This window comes from Tursiops truncatus, chromosome 15 (genome assembly GCF_011762595.2).
Source record: "Tursiops truncatus isolate mTurTru1 chromosome 15, mTurTru1.mat.Y, whole genome shotgun sequence".
Classification (NCBI taxonomy): domain Eukaryota; kingdom Metazoa; phylum Chordata; class Mammalia; order Artiodactyla; family Delphinidae; genus Tursiops; species Tursiops truncatus.
In genome coordinates, this window is record NC_047048.1 from 56,734,333 (window position 1) to 56,752,743 (window position 18,411).

Sequence of the window (18,411 nt, forward strand, 5' to 3'; positions counted from 1 at the left end):
TCTCATACATTGCTGGTGGGACTGTGAATGGTCCAACTGCTTTGGAAAACAGTTTGGAAGTTCCTCAAAAGATAGAGTTACCCAGCAATTCCATTCCTAAGTTATATACCCAAGAGACTTGAAAACATGTGCCCACAGGAGAACTTGTACACGAATGTTCACAGCACCATTAGCTAAAAAAAAAAAAAAAAAAAAAAAGTAAAAAAGTGGAAGCAACACAAATGTCCATCACCTGAGAAATGGATAAGAAATATGTGAGATAACCATGCAATAGAATATTATTCAACCATAAAAAATGAAATCCTTGTACATCCTACAACACGGATGAGCCTTGCAAACATTATGCTAAATGAAATGTCAGTAACAAAGGACCACATACTGTATGATTCCATTTATGTGAAACGTTCAGAATTGGCAAATCCATAGAAGGGGGGCGGGAAGAGAGAGAGAGAGAGAGAAAGGTAGATTAGTGGTTGCCTATGGCTGGGATGGTTGGGAAGAAATGGGGGAATGACTACTAAAAGGTATAGGGTTTCTTTTGGGCGTGCTGAAAATGTTCTAAAATGACAGTAGTGGTGATCGCACAACTTTGTGAATACACCCATTGAATTATAAAAGAAAAAAATTGGTAATAGCGACCAACGCAAGAACTGAAAAAGTTGTATTTAATAAATCTCATGGCTGCATCATTGCATCTGTCACAAGCCCAAATTCATATCTAACGGTAAGGTGGGAGTTGAGTCGTGAAAGGGTTGCGAACTTAAATTTTACGAAAAGCAAATTGAACTCAAAGTTGAATATCTAGTCTGCCTGCAAAGGAGAGCTGTACTTGTAAGGAACAGTCTCCCTTAACAAAGTCGGAGCTGAGCCAACCCAATCCAATGTTTTGGGAAGCTAGCGTTCCGGGACTGGCAGTATTTCAGAAGCGTGAGCGTCTAGCGATTGACGGGCTTCCAGCTTTGTTAGTGTGGTTACTGGAGTAAGGAAGCTGAGTACCTGTTAACTACCAGAAGCCTGGTCCCTGGAGTGAGGCACTTGCTGATTGGTTGTTGTCTAGAAGCATGGCGCTGTCAATGATTGGCTGACTTTCAGAAGCTCTGGACAGTCGTTGATTTACAAACTTTCAGAAGCCTAGCTACCGGAGTGAAGCTGTTGTTGACTGGCTGATTTTCAGAAGCCACTGGAGTGAGGCTGTCGCTGATTGGCTGGTTTGTAGAGCCTGTGTACTGATGTGAAGTTATCTCTAAATAATGGTGGTTACTTGATCAGGACTTAGAACTTGAGCAAAAAAGTCCTTTCCTTTCTTGAATATGAAAAATAAGTACTTTTAATTTCTAGTTCCTTCTTTTGGTCTTTCCTCAGCTAAACTCGCTGGAGACACCGTAGACACTGTACAGATCTTTTATTTGTAAAGGTAGGATTTTCAGTGATTTAAGCACCAATTACTGTGGCGGAAAAATAGCTCTAATAGTTTTTAATTGATTATAAAAAGATAAATACAGGACATTTAAGGCATCCTGACAAAGTCAGTATACGACGCAGGACAAAATCATTAAATACGTCCTGTATATACAGGATGCCTGGAAACTGTCAATTACACAGAAGACTGACGCTCGCTGGGATTAGGTTTCTTGCATACGGCTCTGCAGTCAGAAACGGGTCGAGTCAGAATCTGAACTGTAAAGGGCAGGGATCCTCTGGGCCCCTGTGAGCCCCTAACGTCTGCGCAAGGCTGGGCGCGCACCGCTAACCTTAGGTCGGCTAGAAATCGGCTGAACGTCTGAAGGGAGGGTGCACAATTGACTAGCAGCGGGTGAGAAAACAGTAGCAAGGAACCGGCCTGGGAGACCGGGTCACGAAAGCCGAGCACCAGGGCGGTTCAGATCTCCGCGCCAGGGACCTGCTGCGGCAGCAGAAGGCTTTGCTGGAGGCCGAAGTGGACTGGGCGGGGCTGAACGAGGCCCCGCCCCCAGGCGCGCCCGTGTGCGTGGCTGGGGGCGCCGCAGGGCCCCACTCCACGATGCGAAGCCTGAGGACAGGCCAGAGCGGCGGCGCGGTAGCTTTCACTCTGGGCACCCACGCTCCCAACGTCCAACCCGGCCGCCTCGAAGCCTAAGGAAGACTCGACCCGCAGCCGTGCGCTTGCCCCCACCCCCAACCCGTCCCGACGCCCCCATCCGCCCTCTCTGCGCGCGTCCAGCTCCGCCCCCTCCCCCGGCTCCGCCCCCGCCCCCCGACGTGCCCCCGCCCCCGACGTGCCCCCGCGCACTGCGCCCCCCGCCCACCCGGCACGCCCAGCCGCCCCACCCGGCCGTAGCGGGCCAGGAGACGCCCCGCAGGCCTGAGTGACCCTCGCAGCGGCGCCGTCCTCCTCCGCCTCTCGCAGCCATGGACGTGTACCCCCCACACCGGCTGGGACTGCCCCGCGCACGGTCCCCCGGCGGCCCTGGCCGCGGGTCGCCCTCCGTCAGGTACGCGGGGCTGAGGCAGCAGAGGGGCTGGCGGGCGGGCAGGCGGTTGCGGGCTGTTGGGGTCTGAGACGCCTCCCGCCGAAGGGCGTGGCCCGATATGGCTTCCTTGCGGACGTTTTTTTCCTGAACGGTTCCCTGACGAACGTTTCCCGAGGAGCGGCTCTCGGTGCAGAGGCTCCCACAATGGCTCCTGTATCGACAACCCCACAACGGCTCCTCTGTGAAGACCCCCTATTATGACATCCCCAACCCCATAGAACATTTTCCCCCGGAAAGATTCGCCTATCGAGAACCTCCACAGTGCCTTCTGTATGATTAATTCACTTGCCTTTCCCATAGGATATTTTCCCCAGAAACGGCCATCTATGGAGACGTCCCCTCACAATAGCTCCCCTTGTAGAACCCCCAAATGGGTTTCCCTCGAAATGGCTTACCTCTCATGCTCCCCTACAGTACGTCTCCTTTAGAGCCTTTACCTCTCACTGCGCCTTCCCTAGAGAGTACCCCCCTCCCGCCCCATAGAAACACCCACACGGACAGCATCTTCCCTGTTGCGCGTTTCCCCACCTCCCCCTGCCCCAGCCCGAGGCTCCCTCACTCCACGATGGGGAGCTCAGGTTGAGGACAGGTGGAGGTCATTAGGGGCCTGGATAAGGAAAAAGGGGCCAGAATCCCCGAAAGCTGCGGATCCCAGGCCACAGAGCCTAGAGATAGAGCCCCCGGGTGCCTCAGTATAGGGAGGGTCCCCGCCCGCTTTCGATATATGAAGATTTGTTTCTGCTGTCTGCTTCCTGTGCCTTTGGAGCTGACCTTGATAGTCTCGGTATTATTCGTGATGGAGCTGGTTTGGGGCCGCCAGTGGAGTGTGGAGGTTGGAATGATGGAGGGGTTGTGGCAGAGACCATTGAGAGGAAGGGAGGAAGAGAGAGAAATGGGCTTTGGTTCTGCTAAACTGTCATTAAACCAGAAGAGGGTTTTTATTTGTTTTGTTTGCTTTTTCTTTATTCTAGCTACTTAACAAAGCAAATACGGTGTTGTTTCCTTGAACGAAGGTTGTCAGCTTAACGTGTGAGAATGGTCTTTCCTGTATCCTTGTTATGGTATTTAAGGCATTGTATTGGAATTTTTGCTCTCAAATCTGTTTTTTTTCTTTGTTTTGTTTTGTTTTTATTTTAACTCCACCAGATTCATGGAGAACAAGAACTGAATCTTAAAATCCAGTCCCTCTCTTACTTACCGGCATTCCTTCTTTCACCTCAGTTACTAACACATATTGGTTGAGTAAATAAAGGATGGGGAGGTGGGACTAGATACCCTTAGTTGCATTTGGGAGTCCTGATTTGCTTCTGATTTGGCAGGTGACGTTAGGTGACATATTTGGACTCCTGTTCTGCTCTTCAGTGGAATTTCAGTGGGCTTTACAGTTCCAAGTGTTTAGCAGCTTATGGTAACCATCTCCAGTCTGTCCTAACGTTTCTGGCAGCCAGTTTCACTGTTAGAAAGTATTTAAACTTTGAATAAAATAGAAACTGCACAGGATACTTTAGAACTTGAAGCAGCCACACTTTAAATCCAGGGTCTATGTAGACTTGGGGTTCATCCCATATCATCTTGAGCTTTGAAGTCTGGAGTCTTTGAGACTTTTAGGGAAAAAAGAGCTTCTGAATAAAATCCATCTCTAAAATAACTGCTTCCTTCCTTGCTTCTGGTAGCACATTTTGCTTCTGGTAGCACATATAGCTTCTGGTATACATTTTTTTTTTGTAAGTAGTGTTTTTATGTTAAAAAGATCAATGTTGGCTAACTTTACTAATCATACTCAAACTCCGAATTTTCCATCACGTGGTTTGAGTGAAACTTGTTAGTCTTCAGACATGGGGTAGTGCAAGGAACCCGAAGGCCTGGGGGTTGTATACCTTTGGTAAAAGAAATTTTGTGAAAGTTTCCCTCCTTTCCCTGCCGTTTTTAACTGAACGTGTTTTTCTTACTCATTCAGTTAAGCCTTTCCCAGATTTTGACATTGAACGTTTCTAGAAGGTTTGTGCTCAGCACTTTCCTGTCACCCATATTTGGCTTCTTTGCTGCACTCTGACACCTGAGTGATGAAAGAGGCGGGCCTAACTGATGAAGCTGCATTCCTAGAGACCCATAGATAGTACTTTGCAAGTGAGTGGTTCTCTTCTAGCAATGGAGTTCATTTTCACAGATGAGCAGTAGAGATCAGGAGTTAAAATATTGTTGCTTAGACCTAAAAGCTTCTTTTTAATGATATGGTAGTCATCAGTGCTGTCCATCAAATATCTTTGGTTTTTGTCTCCTGGGCATGTGGTACCATTGTACTTGCTTGCACCCTTGAAGATGGATATGGCGTTGTTAGTTGCTTTTGGTCAGTGAAATGTGCACAGGAATGATGTGTATCCCTTCATGGTAAAAACTTCTGGTGTGTGATTTGCCACTCTTTCCCTCTGTTTTGGTGATTGTTGGTGCTCCGGATGGTGGCTAGTCTCAGTCTGGGAACCAGAGCAAGCTTCCAGGTGACCTATGTTTGACATGTAGAGTGAGCAAGAAGTAAGCCTTTGTTTCAAGCCTCTGAGATTTTGGAGTTATTACCAAATAACTATCTTTACTTGTACTAAGGAACCAGTGGAAATAGTTGAAATATGCTTTCCTACTTCAGATCTTTTCCTGCAGAGGAATCTGATCCTGCTCAGGACTTGTTTAACAGTTTAAATTTCACTCCCTCTTTATGCAAATAATCCAACATACACTGTGCTAGGTGCTGTGGATTCAGAGCAATAAGGCAGGCCTCTGCCCTCCAAGAGCTCCTTTGTAAGTGGAGAGAGGTAAAAATCATAATACAGAGTGGTGAGAAGTAAATATTGGGGAGGAAATAGGGCTGAAGGAACAATAATGTAAGAAAGCATAGTCAATTTGGGGCTCAGCAGTTGGAAGAATGGAGTTGCCATTTACTGATATTGGGAGCATTGGAATCAGAGCAGATTTGTGGAGAAAATAGAGTTCAATTTTGACCTTGTTCATTTGAGTTTCCTAATAGATAATAGATAGCCAAGTGGAGATATTGGATTAGCAGTTGGATATATTAGTCTGTAGTTCAGGAGAGAGATTGAAACTGGAAATACCATCCATATTACTGGTGACTCCAGAATTTTATTTTAAAGCTATGAGACTAGATAGAGACCCAGGGAGTAAATGTAGATAGAGAGGAGGACCAACATCCAAGCCCTGGGATATCCCATGTAAAAAAGGCAGTGTAGCAATGTCTTCCAAATTCTGAGGGGAAATGGTTTCCTACCTCTGAGATAGGGGAAGAATCAAGGATAGTCAAATGATAAATGCAAGAATAGACTATTAGATTTGGTAATGTGGAGGTCATTGGCAACCTTGACAAGAACAGTTTTGGTGCAGTGGGTTCAAGAGGATATAGAAGAGGAATTGAAGACAGTGAGTATAGATAGGCACAGTGATGTTGTTTCAAGGATTTCTATAAGGGAGAGCAGAGTAATAGGGCTGTGGCTGGAAGGGCACGAAGTGTTAGAGTTCTTTTTGTTTTTAGGTGGGCAGATAGCATGTTTGTAAGTTAATGGGAATGGTGGAGTATAGAGAGACAAATTGATGATTAAAGAGAGAGAAGGGACAGTTGCAGGGGTGAAGTCCTTGAGTAGATGAGAGGGAATGGCATCTAGGATATAAATGGATATGTTGGCCTTAAGCTCAATAGCTACATGGACAGTTCATCTGTGGTGATTATATTGACCCAAATACTGGTGAATTGGTAGCTTGGTAGTGAGACAGAGTGAATGTTCACTTCTGATTACTTCCATATTCTCAGTTAAATAAGAAGGAAGGTCTTTAGCTAAAAATGAAGAGTGGGGGAGGTGTTGGAAGTTTGAAGAGAAAGAAGGTGTAAAATTCATCCAGGAGAGTGGGAAAAAATGAGTTGAATAAGGAAATATTTTAGGGCACCAGGTGCCCATTTGGCATTTGTAGTCATAAATTTAAGGTGGGTGAGACCCAGTTAGCATGGTTGAATGCTTCCCCTTCAGCTGTGTTGAGCTGCTTGGATGTGGGCACTGTGGGAGGGAGTGGCTGAGGTAGGATAGAGGACGTAATTGGAAAATAGGAGTAAAGGAACTGAGAGGTAAGGATAGTGGAAGGGTTATCTCAGTGCATATTGAGATCATCGTGAATTAAGATGGGAGTAGTAATAGCAAAGAGACAATGATCCAGAAGCTAAATCTTGAGGGAATTTGGAGGACTGAGTGACCTACAGGTTTGTAGATGTCTGTAACAAGGAGGGATAGTGGGTGGTTATTGTTTGTTGGCATGAAGAAATCATCCAAAATAAAATAGTTTCTCACAAATAAAGGTGTGTTTCTAGATTAAAAGGACCCTCCAAGAATCCAGCACAATTAATTTAAAAATATCCATGCCAAGGCACATCATCATGAAATTTTTTTTTTTTTTAGAAATTTATTTTTTATTTGTTTATTTTTGGCTGCATTGGGTCTTCGTTGCTACACGTGGGCTTTCTGTGGTTGCAGCCAGCGGGGGCTACTCTTTGTTGCAGTGCACCGGCTCCTCATTGTGGTGGCTTCTCTTGTTGTGGAGCACGGGCTCTAGGTGCGTGTGCTTCAGTAGTTGTGGCGTGTGGGCTCAGTAGTTGTGGCTCGCAGGCTCTAGAGCACAGGCTCAGTAGTTGTGGCGCACAGGCTTAGTTGCTCTGTGGCATGTGGGATCTTCCCGGACCAGGGCTTGAACCCGTGTCCCCTGCATTGGCAGGAGGATTCTTACCACTGTGCCACCTGGGAAGTCCCCACATAATGAAATTTTTGAGCACTATGAAGACAGAAGAATATCTATGAATCACATAGAGTCATGAATCATTAGATTGTAGCAAGAATGGACACTAGAAGATAATGGAGCAAGGAGTACCTTCTAAAAGAAAATGAGTTCCCACCCAGAATTCTGTATCCAGCCAAACTCTCAGGCAGGTGTGAGGGAACAATAAAGACATTTCACACATGCGAGGTCTCATAGTTTGACTTGCCATGCGCCCTTTAAGAACTCACTGGGTGGCGTGTGCTCTAGCAAAAAATTCTGACCGAGGAGTTCCTGTGCTGGTCTTCTTCTATACCATGTATAGGTGGAATTTTTTCCTTGTTAAGGGACTCATAAGAAAGGACCTTCTTTGTTGCTTCTGGAAATTACCAAAGGGCTGGAACCTTTTTTTTAAAAAATTAATTAATTAATTTATTTATGGCTGCGTTGGGTCTTCGTTGCTACGTGCGGGCTTTCTCTAGTTGGGGTGAGCAGGGGCTGCTCTTCGTTGCGGTGTGCGGGCTTCTCATTGTGGTGGCTTCTCTTGTTGCGGAGCACAGGCTCTAGGCACGCGGGCTTCAGTAGTTGTGGCACGTGGGCTCAGTAGTTGTGGCTCACGTGCTTAGTTGCTTCGTGGCATGTGGGATCTTCCCAGACCAGGGCTCGAACCCATGTCCCCTGCACTGGCAGGCGGATTGCTAACCGCTGCGCCACCAGGGAAGCCCCGGGCTGGGACCATTTTTTATTGCCATTTCCCATATTGCTTGCCGTAGTGCTTAGGTCAGTGTCTGGCACATAGTCAGTACTCACTAAATGTGAACTGCTGTTGTTAGCCATTATGAAACACTGCTTGCACTAATTATTTATTGAATGAATAAAGAATAATTACAGGTGAAACTCTGGGCTAAGGGTGTTCAGAGAATGAAGAATCACAGTTGTAAGCTAGATGGTGGGAAGGTGGGTCACCATAGTGATTTTCTATAGAGAGCGCTTACATAAAGCCTCACAGAGACAGGTTATCTCTTCAGGTGATGTTTATTGGTCAGGTACCAATACCCGTGGTTCTCTTTTGGGTTTACAGATCTACAGAAGTGGTAATTGTCCCTGCTTTAAGAAAACTCAAAATACAGAGCAAGACTATGACCTTGTGTGTCTGAAAATGTGAAGTTTCACCTTCAGTATACTTGCTTGGATTCTGGCCAGGGAGGCTTGGTTTGGTGCTTATAGAAGTAAAAAGGGTTTGCTTAGTTACGTTTTTATGACCTTATTTCTGGCCCGGGGTGGAGGTCTAAGTATGGGTTTCCCCCTGCTATCAGAAAGTAGAGCCTTCCTAGGAAACCTTTTGTAAGGTGAAACAGCCTAAAGTGAAGGAGCAATTACCTTAGAACACATCTTGCTAACAGAGGCACAAAATAAATCAGGATAAAGCACAGATGCTCACAGACACAGTTCAAAGCTATGGAGGCTTGTTGCTGTAATGCTGAGTGTAGTTACCAGCGAAGGAGCTTGACAGTGCCACTCTCATTGCTCCACTGCAAAACAGATGCTGGCTATCTTTGCTTTTCACCTTTTTTCATAAAAGCAAAAACCCTCTTCAGATTTCTTTCAGTTAGTGAAAACAGGTAGGTCTTATGTAAAAGCGAACTTTGAAAAGCAGGGGATGCCCCTGTCTGCATTTTCACATATGTCTGGGATGACTGTGTTCTGAGGACTCTTATTTAGTGAGTATAGTTGCATTAATAGTGCACAATATTGTAACAGTGTTTCCTAGCTCTTGGGCTCTTCTGTGATATTCTAATTTTTGGAGAGGGGGAGTAGATGAGATGCAGATGCCCTCAAGAGTTCCACAGCTTAAATATTGTTTTGCCCTGAAATAAAAAAGAAAAGAAAAAGCAGAGTTTGCTACTTGGGTATTTAAAACTGTTTTCTGTGATTTTGAACCTAGTTCAATGGAAAGTTAGTTAATTTGGCATGCTTTTTGCTTTCAACTTGTTTGAAATAATATTAGGTTTATAGATGAGTTGCAAATATGGTACATAGGGTTCCTATAAGGCCTTCACTCTGCTTCCTCTAACGTTAACATGGTGTATTTATCAAAACTAAGAAATTAATATTTGTACTGTACATTAGTTTACTGTAAACTTTGTTTACTTAGTAAATTTGTTTTTATTTGGAGTTTATTACTCCAGACTTTCTTTGCCCAGTCTTTCCACTAATGTCTTTTTTCTATTCCAAGATCCATCCAGGATTCCACAGTGCGTTTATATTTGGCATGCTTTTAATAGTCAAAGAAGTGAGGGAAAGTACTTGTGGATGCCTTTTGAATGAAGACCTGTGAAACTGACTTTACAAAGAGCAGATTGTGTGTGGAAATGCTCAGAGAAATCTGGAGAAAAGGAAGAAAATGGAAAATAATATATTGTTACAGTGGAACATAGTGACAGACTTTGAAATAACATTTTCCATTTGTGGTGGGGAGCATTTTCTGAAGTTCTCAGATTTAGTTTGTAGAGAGTCTTATATACTCCAATTTGTGAAATATGCATAGACATGAATTGCAATTGGGTACAAGTTTTAACTATTTTAGATAAGGTGACCTGTCAGGAGCCATGTTTGGCAGCTGGTAGAAGATGCTTAACAATGACTTAACTGAGGTTTACTCTCTCTTGGAAAAGATGTCTATCTAGAGGAGGGCAGGCTAGTCCTGGTATGAAGTCATCAGGGAACCAGGCCACTTCTGTGTTTGTATTTAGCAAATGGATTCCATTTTCTTCATAGCTTCATGGTCACAAAATGGCTGCAGGAACTCTAGCTATCAGGTCTGTCAGGCAAGAAGGGGAAAGAAAAGCAGCAGCTTTCCTAGTTGAGTCAGTTCTTTCCCTTCAGCAAGCTTTCCCAGAAGCCTCCACCTGATCGCTTTTGCATGTCTCATTGGTCAGCTCTAGAAGCAAAGGAGCTGTGCCTATTGCTGCTCCAAATAAAATTGGGATACTATTGGGTTGGCCAAAAGGTTCATTCGGTTTTTTCCGTAAGTGGCTCTAGTAGTGCTTAGTTGTCCTTAACTTCATTCGAAACAATTTTGTTAGATTGTATTATGACAGCTATCATATCAGCATGTATTTAAAAAAAAAAACTTATCAGGACTTCCCTGGTGGCACAGTAGTTAAGAATCCACCTGCCAGTGCAGGGGACACGGGTTTGAGCCCTGGTCCCGGAAGATCCCACATGCCATGGAGCAGCTAAGCCCGTGTGCCAGCCACAACTACTGAAGCCCGCGCGCCTAGAGCCCGTGCTCCACAACAAGAGAAGCCACCGCAATGAGAAGCCCGTGCACCTCAACGAAGAGTAGCCCCTGCTCGCTGCAACTAGAGAAAGCCCATGCACAGCAATGAAGACCCAACGTACCCATAGATAGATAGATAGATAAATAAATTTTATTTAAGTAAATAAAAAATGTATCAAAATTTGTGAATTTTTGTGTAGCCACTTTAATATTGAAGATGGAAGAAAAACAATATTTTCAGCATATTATGCTTTATTATTTCAAGAAAGGTGGAAATGCAGCTGAAACGCAAAAAAAAGATTGTGCAGTGTATGGAGAAGGTGCTGTGACTGATCAAATGTGTCAAAAGTGGTTTGTGAAGTTTCCTGCTGGAGATTTCTCACTGGACAATGCTCCACAGTCGGGTAGACCAGTTGAAGTTGATAGCAATCAAATCAAGACTTTAATTGAGAACAGTCAACATTATACCACGCAGGAGATAGCTGACATACTCAAAATATCCAAATCAAGTGTTGAAAATCATTTGCACCAGCTTGGTTACGTTCGTCGCTTTGATTGGGTTCCACACAAGTTAAGTGAAAATAATCTTCTTGACTGTATTTCTGCATGCGATTCTCTACTTAAACGTAACGAAAACATTCTGTTTTTAAAACAAATTGTGACGGGCGATGAAAAGTGGATACTGTACAATAATGTGGAATGGAAGGGATCGTGGGGCAAGTGAAATGAACCACCATCAGCCACACCAAAGGCCAGTCTTCATCCAAAGAAGTGATGTTGTGTATAAGGTGGGGTTGGAAGGGAGTCCTCTATTATGAGCTCCTTCTAGAAAACCAAATGATTAATTCCAACAAGTACTGCTCCCAGTTAGACCAACTGAAAGCAGCACTCGACAAAAAGCGTCCGGAATTAGTCAACAGAAAATGCATAATCTTCCATCAGGATAACGCAAGACCTCATGTTTCTTTGATGACCAGGCAAAAACTGTTACAGCTTGGGTGGGAATTTTTGATTCATCCACCGTATTCACCAGACATTGCACCTTCAGATTTCCATTTATTTTGGTCTTTACAAAATTCTCTTAATGGAAAAAATTTCAGTTCCCTGGAAGACTGTAAAAGACACCGGGAACCTTTGCTCAAAAAGTTTTGGGAAGATGGAATTATGAAGTTGCCTGAAAAATGACAGAAGGTAGTGGAACAAAACGGTGACTATGTTGTTCAATAAAGTTCTTGGCGAAAATGAAAAATGTGTCTTTTATTTTTACTTAAAAACCGAAGGCACTTTTTGGCCAACCCATTATTAGTTAAAAAAAAAAAGGGGGAGAATGGATATGGATTAGGCACCTGTTTGTCCCTACCACAGAGAGGTAGCTGTGTGGAATGAAAGTTATATTGCTTAGGATTACTAATGGCTGTGATGAGCTACATGAAAATGCTGGGAGAAAATTCAAGTCATGGACTAGTTAAATGATGCCAACACATTTTCAGTCGTGTGTGTGTGTGTGTGTGTGTGTGTGTGTGTGTGTGTGTGTGTGTGTGTGTGTGTGTGTGTGTGTGTGTGTCCCTTCAGTTTGAGTCACTTTATGGTCACTGGTTAACCATGCTGGTCATGATAGCAGTAATGTTGCCTTTGCTTTTTACATTGCAAGTTGTTGCTCCAGAAAGGACATCAGTGGGAAAGGACATTTATTGACTTGAGACACAGCCTGCCTTCTTGGCTTTCTTCCAAGTCTGTTTTATGGAGGGAATAAATAGTTGCCACTTTAATGCAGGGCCAGCTTTCTTAAGCCCTTAAACCCTTTTCTTAGCAGTCCTGCAGTAGCTCCTTGTAATCAGTACCTGAAGTCTGAATTAATGCTGATATGATAATATGTTGTATTACTCCTGCTGTTGATTTTCCCCCCAATATTTTATTATGAAAACTGTTTGGAAGTACAGAAAAGTTGAAAGAATTGTTCAGTGGACATTCATGTATATTCATACCTAGATTCTCTGCTTAATGTATTTGCTCTGTTTGCCTTATCATATAGTCATCCTGCTATCCATCCATCAATCCATCCTATGTTTTAATGCTTTTCAAAGTAAGTTACAGACATTGGTATGCTTCAACCCTAAACATTTCCTGGGTTTGATTTCATAATAAGAAGAATGCTCTCTATTTCAAGTGACAGAAACCCAACTCAAAAGATTAAAGTAAAAAAGGGAGTGAATGTATTGGCTTACTTGGCTGGAAGGAATAGTGGGGGGATAAGACTTGTAGGAAGACCTGTAAGAACTAGGGCCTCAGGAACTGGAACCAAGACTCTGCTATCAAAATAGTTGCCTCTATCCATAATAACCTGAAATCCACATTCTTCCTGCACTGTGACCCTAGAGGCCATTTCTCTTCTACCTCTAAAATAGGAAATCCCTGGAAAGGACTCCAGCTGACCTGGCTTGCTTCTGGGTGAGTCATGATTGGATGCTGTGGCAGAGAAGGGGCACAGTGTATGTTACCAAGGGAAATGAAAATGGAAAGCATGCTAAGTGAAGTATATGCCTCAGAAAGCTTTCCATTTGTTCTCTCATGCTGGCATAATGCTGGTGTTTGACTAGGAGAGTACAAAGGAGAACTACAAATGCAAAAGTCCTAAATAAAATAATATTACAGCTAGCCCTTCATATCCACAGGTTCTTCATCCATGGATTCAACCACCCCAATCAAAAATATATTTTTTGGGCTTCCCTGGTGGCGCAGTGGTTAAGAATCCACCTGCCAATGCAGGGGACACGGGTTCGAGCCCTGGTCCTGGAAGATCCCACATGCCGCGGAGTGACTAAGCCTATGCGCCACAGCTACTGAGCCTGCGCTCTAGAGACCATGAGCCACAACTACTAAGCCCACGTGCCACAACTACTGAAGCACACACACCTAGAGCCCATGCTCCACAACAGGAGAGGCCACCGCAATGAGAAGCCCTCGCACCACAACGAAGAGTAGCCCCCCATTCGCCGCAACTAGAGAAAGCCCAGGCACAGCAACAGAGACCCAATGCAGCCATAAATAAATAAATAAATAAATGGGGGAAAAATATATATTTTTAATTTGAGAAAGTTCCAAAAAGCAAAACTTGAATTTGCTGCACACAAGCAACTATTTATATAGCATTTACACTGTATTTACAACTGTTCACTTAGCACTTATATTAGGTATAAGTAATCTAGAGATGATTTTTTTTTCTAATTTTCGGCTGCACTGTGTGGCATGTAGGATCTTAGTTCCCCGAACAGGGATCGAACCATGCCCCCTGCATTGGAAGCCAGAGTCTTAACCACTGGACTGCCAGGGAGGTCCCTAGAGATGATTTAAAGTGTACCAGAGGATGTACATAGGTTATATGCAAATACTATGCCATTTTATATAAGGGACTTAAGCATCTGCAGATTTTGGTATCTGAGGGGGTCCTGGAACCAATCCTCCATGGATAACAAGGGACAACTGTATAACAATGAAAATTCTAACCACACATGGTTTAGAAGTTATGGGGAAACAGGTACTCTGTTATATTGTAGGTGAACGTTTTAAGAAGACAATTTGGCAAGATCTATCAAAGTTTTAAATGCAGATACCTCTTAACCTGGCAATGCTAGTCTCTACCTTGCAGAAACTTTAGTACTTGTGCCAAAGATGGCTATATAAGGTTGTTCAATGAAGCATTGTTTGCTATTTGCAAAAATAATAAAAATCCTGAATGTTCAATTATAGTGTCTGGTTAAATAAACACAAAAGAACATAGTACAACAGTTTTAAAAATGAGGTTGTGTTCTATTTACTAGCTTGGAAAGATCTTAAGGTACAATGTTAAGTGAAAACACGTTGCAGAGCAGTTACATATGTCGTTATTATGATTTTATGTAAAACAACTTTCCCCAAAAAACTCACCCAAACTATGTATTACTGAGAGATTCACATCACATTGTTCACAGCAGTTTCATAAGATAAAGTGATTCAGATTGGTATGAGGATTCACTTTGTAAAACATTCAAAGCACAAAGCATATAGAATATAAGGAGGATTATTCATGTTTTAATTGTTTAATTTGAAAATCAAAAAGCATAAATTATGGAGGAAAAACAGGCAGAAATAAAATTTTCAAATGTTCTCCTTCATTTCCAGGGAACCAGGATAATGAAACACAAACAAACAAGAAAATATATCTGGCTGTGTATACAGTAATTGTTATAAAAGCAGTGAGCAGTGAATTAACTATTATATATAAAATGGAAGATGGGGAGAACAGAGATGATTGTTTAGAATTCAGAAATATTGTATCTGAGGCTAACTTTATTGTCAGGAAATCAGTGAGATATATCAGGAGAAGTTCAGAGTCAGGGTGCCTGGTCACTCAGGTCCTGGGGCTGTTAATCTTTACTCAGCCTTGTGATCTTGGGCAAACTGCTTCTCTTTGGGTCTTGTTTTTGTCTTGTCATCTGTCATGTCTAGATTTTGAGCCTGAATCCAAGGAAAGTGAGAAATACAGTATAGTATACAAGCAGCATGTTTGATATAAATAGTATTACTGGGTATATGTTGAGTCTACAGGTATTCTAAAGGAGGAACTTTGTAAAGTCGTGGGTGACCACAGGCCATCTACCCAGGATGTGCCACCTGTGCTCAGGTAGACCTGGAAGCTACAGGGCAGTGCTATTGCTGGGCTTGGTGTGTGTTTGAAAGTTTCTATTGAAAAAAAGGAAAAAAAGAGTGGGTGGTTACACAACAAACTCATAGTGGTGACCTCCGGGGAACAGTGAAGACTTTAGTTTTATATGTCATATTCCATTTTTTTAAATAAAAAAGGATGATAAATTAATATTTTACATAATTCAAAAAGGCACTAACATAGGTTAATTCTGGGTGCTGTAAATATGAGTGATTGTGGTTTTCTTTATACTTACCAGGTGTTTTTTTGTTTTTTGTTTTTTTTTCGGTACGCGGGCCTCTCACTGTTGTGGCCTCTCCCGTTGCGGAGCACAGGCTCCGGACGCGCAGGCTCAGTGGCCATGGCTCGGCCTAGCCGCTCCGTGGCATGTGGGATCTTCCCAGACCGGGGCACGAACCCACGTCCCCTGCATCGGCAGGCAGACTCTGAACCACTGCGCCACCAGGGAAGCCCTACCAGGTGTTTTTTAATAGGGAAATACTTCAGTAAGTGAAAAGTTTAATGGTTCAGTGACAAATAATAGGCTATGTTCTGGTTAAAAACTAAATTTGGGAAGCAAGAAAATATTCAAAGGAAAAAAACTAAATTTAGTTCTACCCATTAGACAAGAAAATACTATGATAATGTTTTACTCTGGGAAGAGGAAGGTCTTTCTACATTTTATATGCTTTCACTTTGTTTTACTTTTCCCTTTATTTATTTCCCAAAACACTTGCAGGGAAAGAAATCCTCTTTTTGCTCCTGTCTTCAGTATTGTCTTGGCTTCCCACCGCAGTAGTTGGGGAGCTGTTTGTTTCCTGGTCACATGACCTGTTAATGCTTTTTGTCACTGGCTGATTCTAAGTTTGAAAGCCCAAGAGCTCTTGGTAACCGTGGTAGTCAGCTAGGGTTGCGCAGTGGACCAAAGGACCAACTTAATGAAATATTTGTCATGTAGAGAATGATTGCAAAATGAATCTTATATTAAACATGAGAAAGTGGGGAGGGACAGGCAACCATTTCCCAGGGAAAGAAGTTTTCTTACTTTAATCTTAGTCATCTTGCAGCTTAAATTCTGCTACTTCCAAACCCTGAGTTACTCCACATCTCCTTACCTCCAGCTCCAAATTTTTATTATGAAAATGTTTGAACAACACAGAAAAGTTGAAAACATGGTACAGTGAATACTCTATGCCCATCGCTTAGATTCACCAATTTTAACTTTTTACCTTATGTGCATTCTTTACTTTTTCTTTTCTTTTCATTCTTCTTTTCTGTTAAACGGTTTTCAATTTGCGGATATAATGACACTTTGCTCCTGAGTACTGCCTCATGCATCTGCTAAGAAAAAGGACATTCTACTTTGTAACCACCATAATATTATCTCAGCTAAGAAAATTAATAGTCAATTTGAATATGCCCTGGATAATAGATAATAATATAATAATATATAATTATTACCTATTATACAAGGCATATTCAGATTTCCTCCGATGTCTCATAGATGTTTCCCTGGGTTTTTGTTTGTTTGTTTAAATCGAATTAAGGTTCATAAATTGCATTGTCTTATTATTCTTTAATCTCTTTTACGTAAGAAGAGTTCTCCCTCTCTTCTTTCTGTTTTACATCACATTGGCTTTTAACTTAAAATTTAACTTAAAATTTTTTTAATTATGGTAAAATACACATGAAATTTACCATCTTAACTGTTTTAAGTGTACAATTTAGTGGTATTAAGTACATTCACATTGTTGTGCTACATTCACCAGTATCTATCCACAGAATTCTTCATCTTGCAAAACTGAAACTCTGGTACCTCTTAAACAGTAACTCCTCACTCGTTCCCTCTGGCCCGTGGCAACCATCTTTCTACTTTCTGTCTTTGTGAATTTGGCTGTTGTAGGTACCTCATAAAAACGGAATCATATAATATTTGTCCTTTTGTGACTGGCTTATTTCACTTATTATAATGTCCTTAAAGTTCATCCATGTTTTAGCATATGTCAGAATTTCTGTCCTTTTTTGAGATTGAATGATATTCCATTGTATTATGTATATACCACAGTTTATCTGTGTCCATAGACATATGGGTTGCTTCTACCTTTTGACTATTGCAAATAATGCTGCTATGAACTTGGGTGTACAGATATCTCTTTGAGTCTTGCTTTCATTTCTTTGGGGTGTATACCCAGAAGTGGAATTGCTGGATGATATGGTAATTCTGTGTTTAATTTTCTGAGGATCACTGTGCTGTTTTCCACAGCAACTGCAATATTTTACATTCTCACCAACAGTGCACAAAGGTTCTGATTTCTCCTCATCCTTGCTAAACTTTATATTTTCTGCTTTTTTGATAGTAGCCATGTTAATTTGCATGGCAGTAATACCTCGTTGTGGTTTTGATTTGCATTTCCCTGATGATTAGTGATATTGAGCATCTTTTATCTTTTCATGTGCTTATTGGCCATTTATGTATCTTCTCTGGAGAAATGTCTATTCATGTTCTCTGCCCATTTTGAATTGTTTGTTGTTGTTGAGTTATAGAGGTTCTTTATGTATTCTGGATATTAGCCTCTTAATAGATATATGATTTGCAAATATTTTCTCTCATTCTGTGGGTTGTCTTTTCACTCTGTTAATTGTGTCCTTTAATGAACATAAGTTTTTAATTTTGATAAAGTCTAATTTATGTATCTTTCCATTTGTCATCTGTGCTTTTGGTGTCATTGGAAAATGACAAAAAATCATTGCCAACTCTAATGTCATGACGCTTTTCCCATATGTTTTCTTCTAAAAATTTTATAGTTTTAGGTTTACATTGAGGTCTTTATTCTGAGTTAAATTTTGTATATGGTGTAAAGTCAGAGTTTGAATCCTTTTTTTTTTTTTTTTTTAATTTGCATGTGACTATACAGTTTTCCCAAAACCATTTGTTGAAAAAAACTCTCCTTTCTCAATCCTGGTACCCTTGTCAAAAATCATTTGATCATGAGCACATTATAGTAAGTGAAATAAGCCAGTCACAAAAAGAGTTTATTACTGGGCTCTCTATTCTATTCCATTGTTCTATAATCAGTGGTCCCCAGCCTTTTTGGCACCACGGACAGGTTTCGTGGAAGACAGTTTTTCCACGGACC

At 42.0% G+C, this 18,411-nt stretch overlaps 1 protein-coding gene across 10 annotated transcripts in view; it reads left to right on the forward strand.

The window, feature by feature from the left end:
- Window positions 1–2,008: 2,008 nt before the first annotated feature.
- The window catches only part of DNAAF9 (dynein axonemal assembly factor 9), a 148,511-nt gene continuing 132,108 nt past the window's right edge, over window positions 2,009–18,411 (forward strand). For 3 of the 10 annotated variants that reach the window (XM_073792756.1, XM_073792754.1, XM_033839187.2), the window contains exon 1: window positions 2,012–2,471. In XM_073792756.1, coding sequence (XP_073648857.1) covers window positions 2,389–2,471 — 83 coding nt within the window. In that variant the 5' untranslated portion in view covers window positions 2,012–2,388. Of the gene's footprint in view, window positions 2,472–18,411 lie in introns of all 10 variants that reach the window. The other 7 variants (XM_019950840.3, XM_033839188.2, XM_073792757.1 and 4 more) reach the window with 4 other exon arrangements.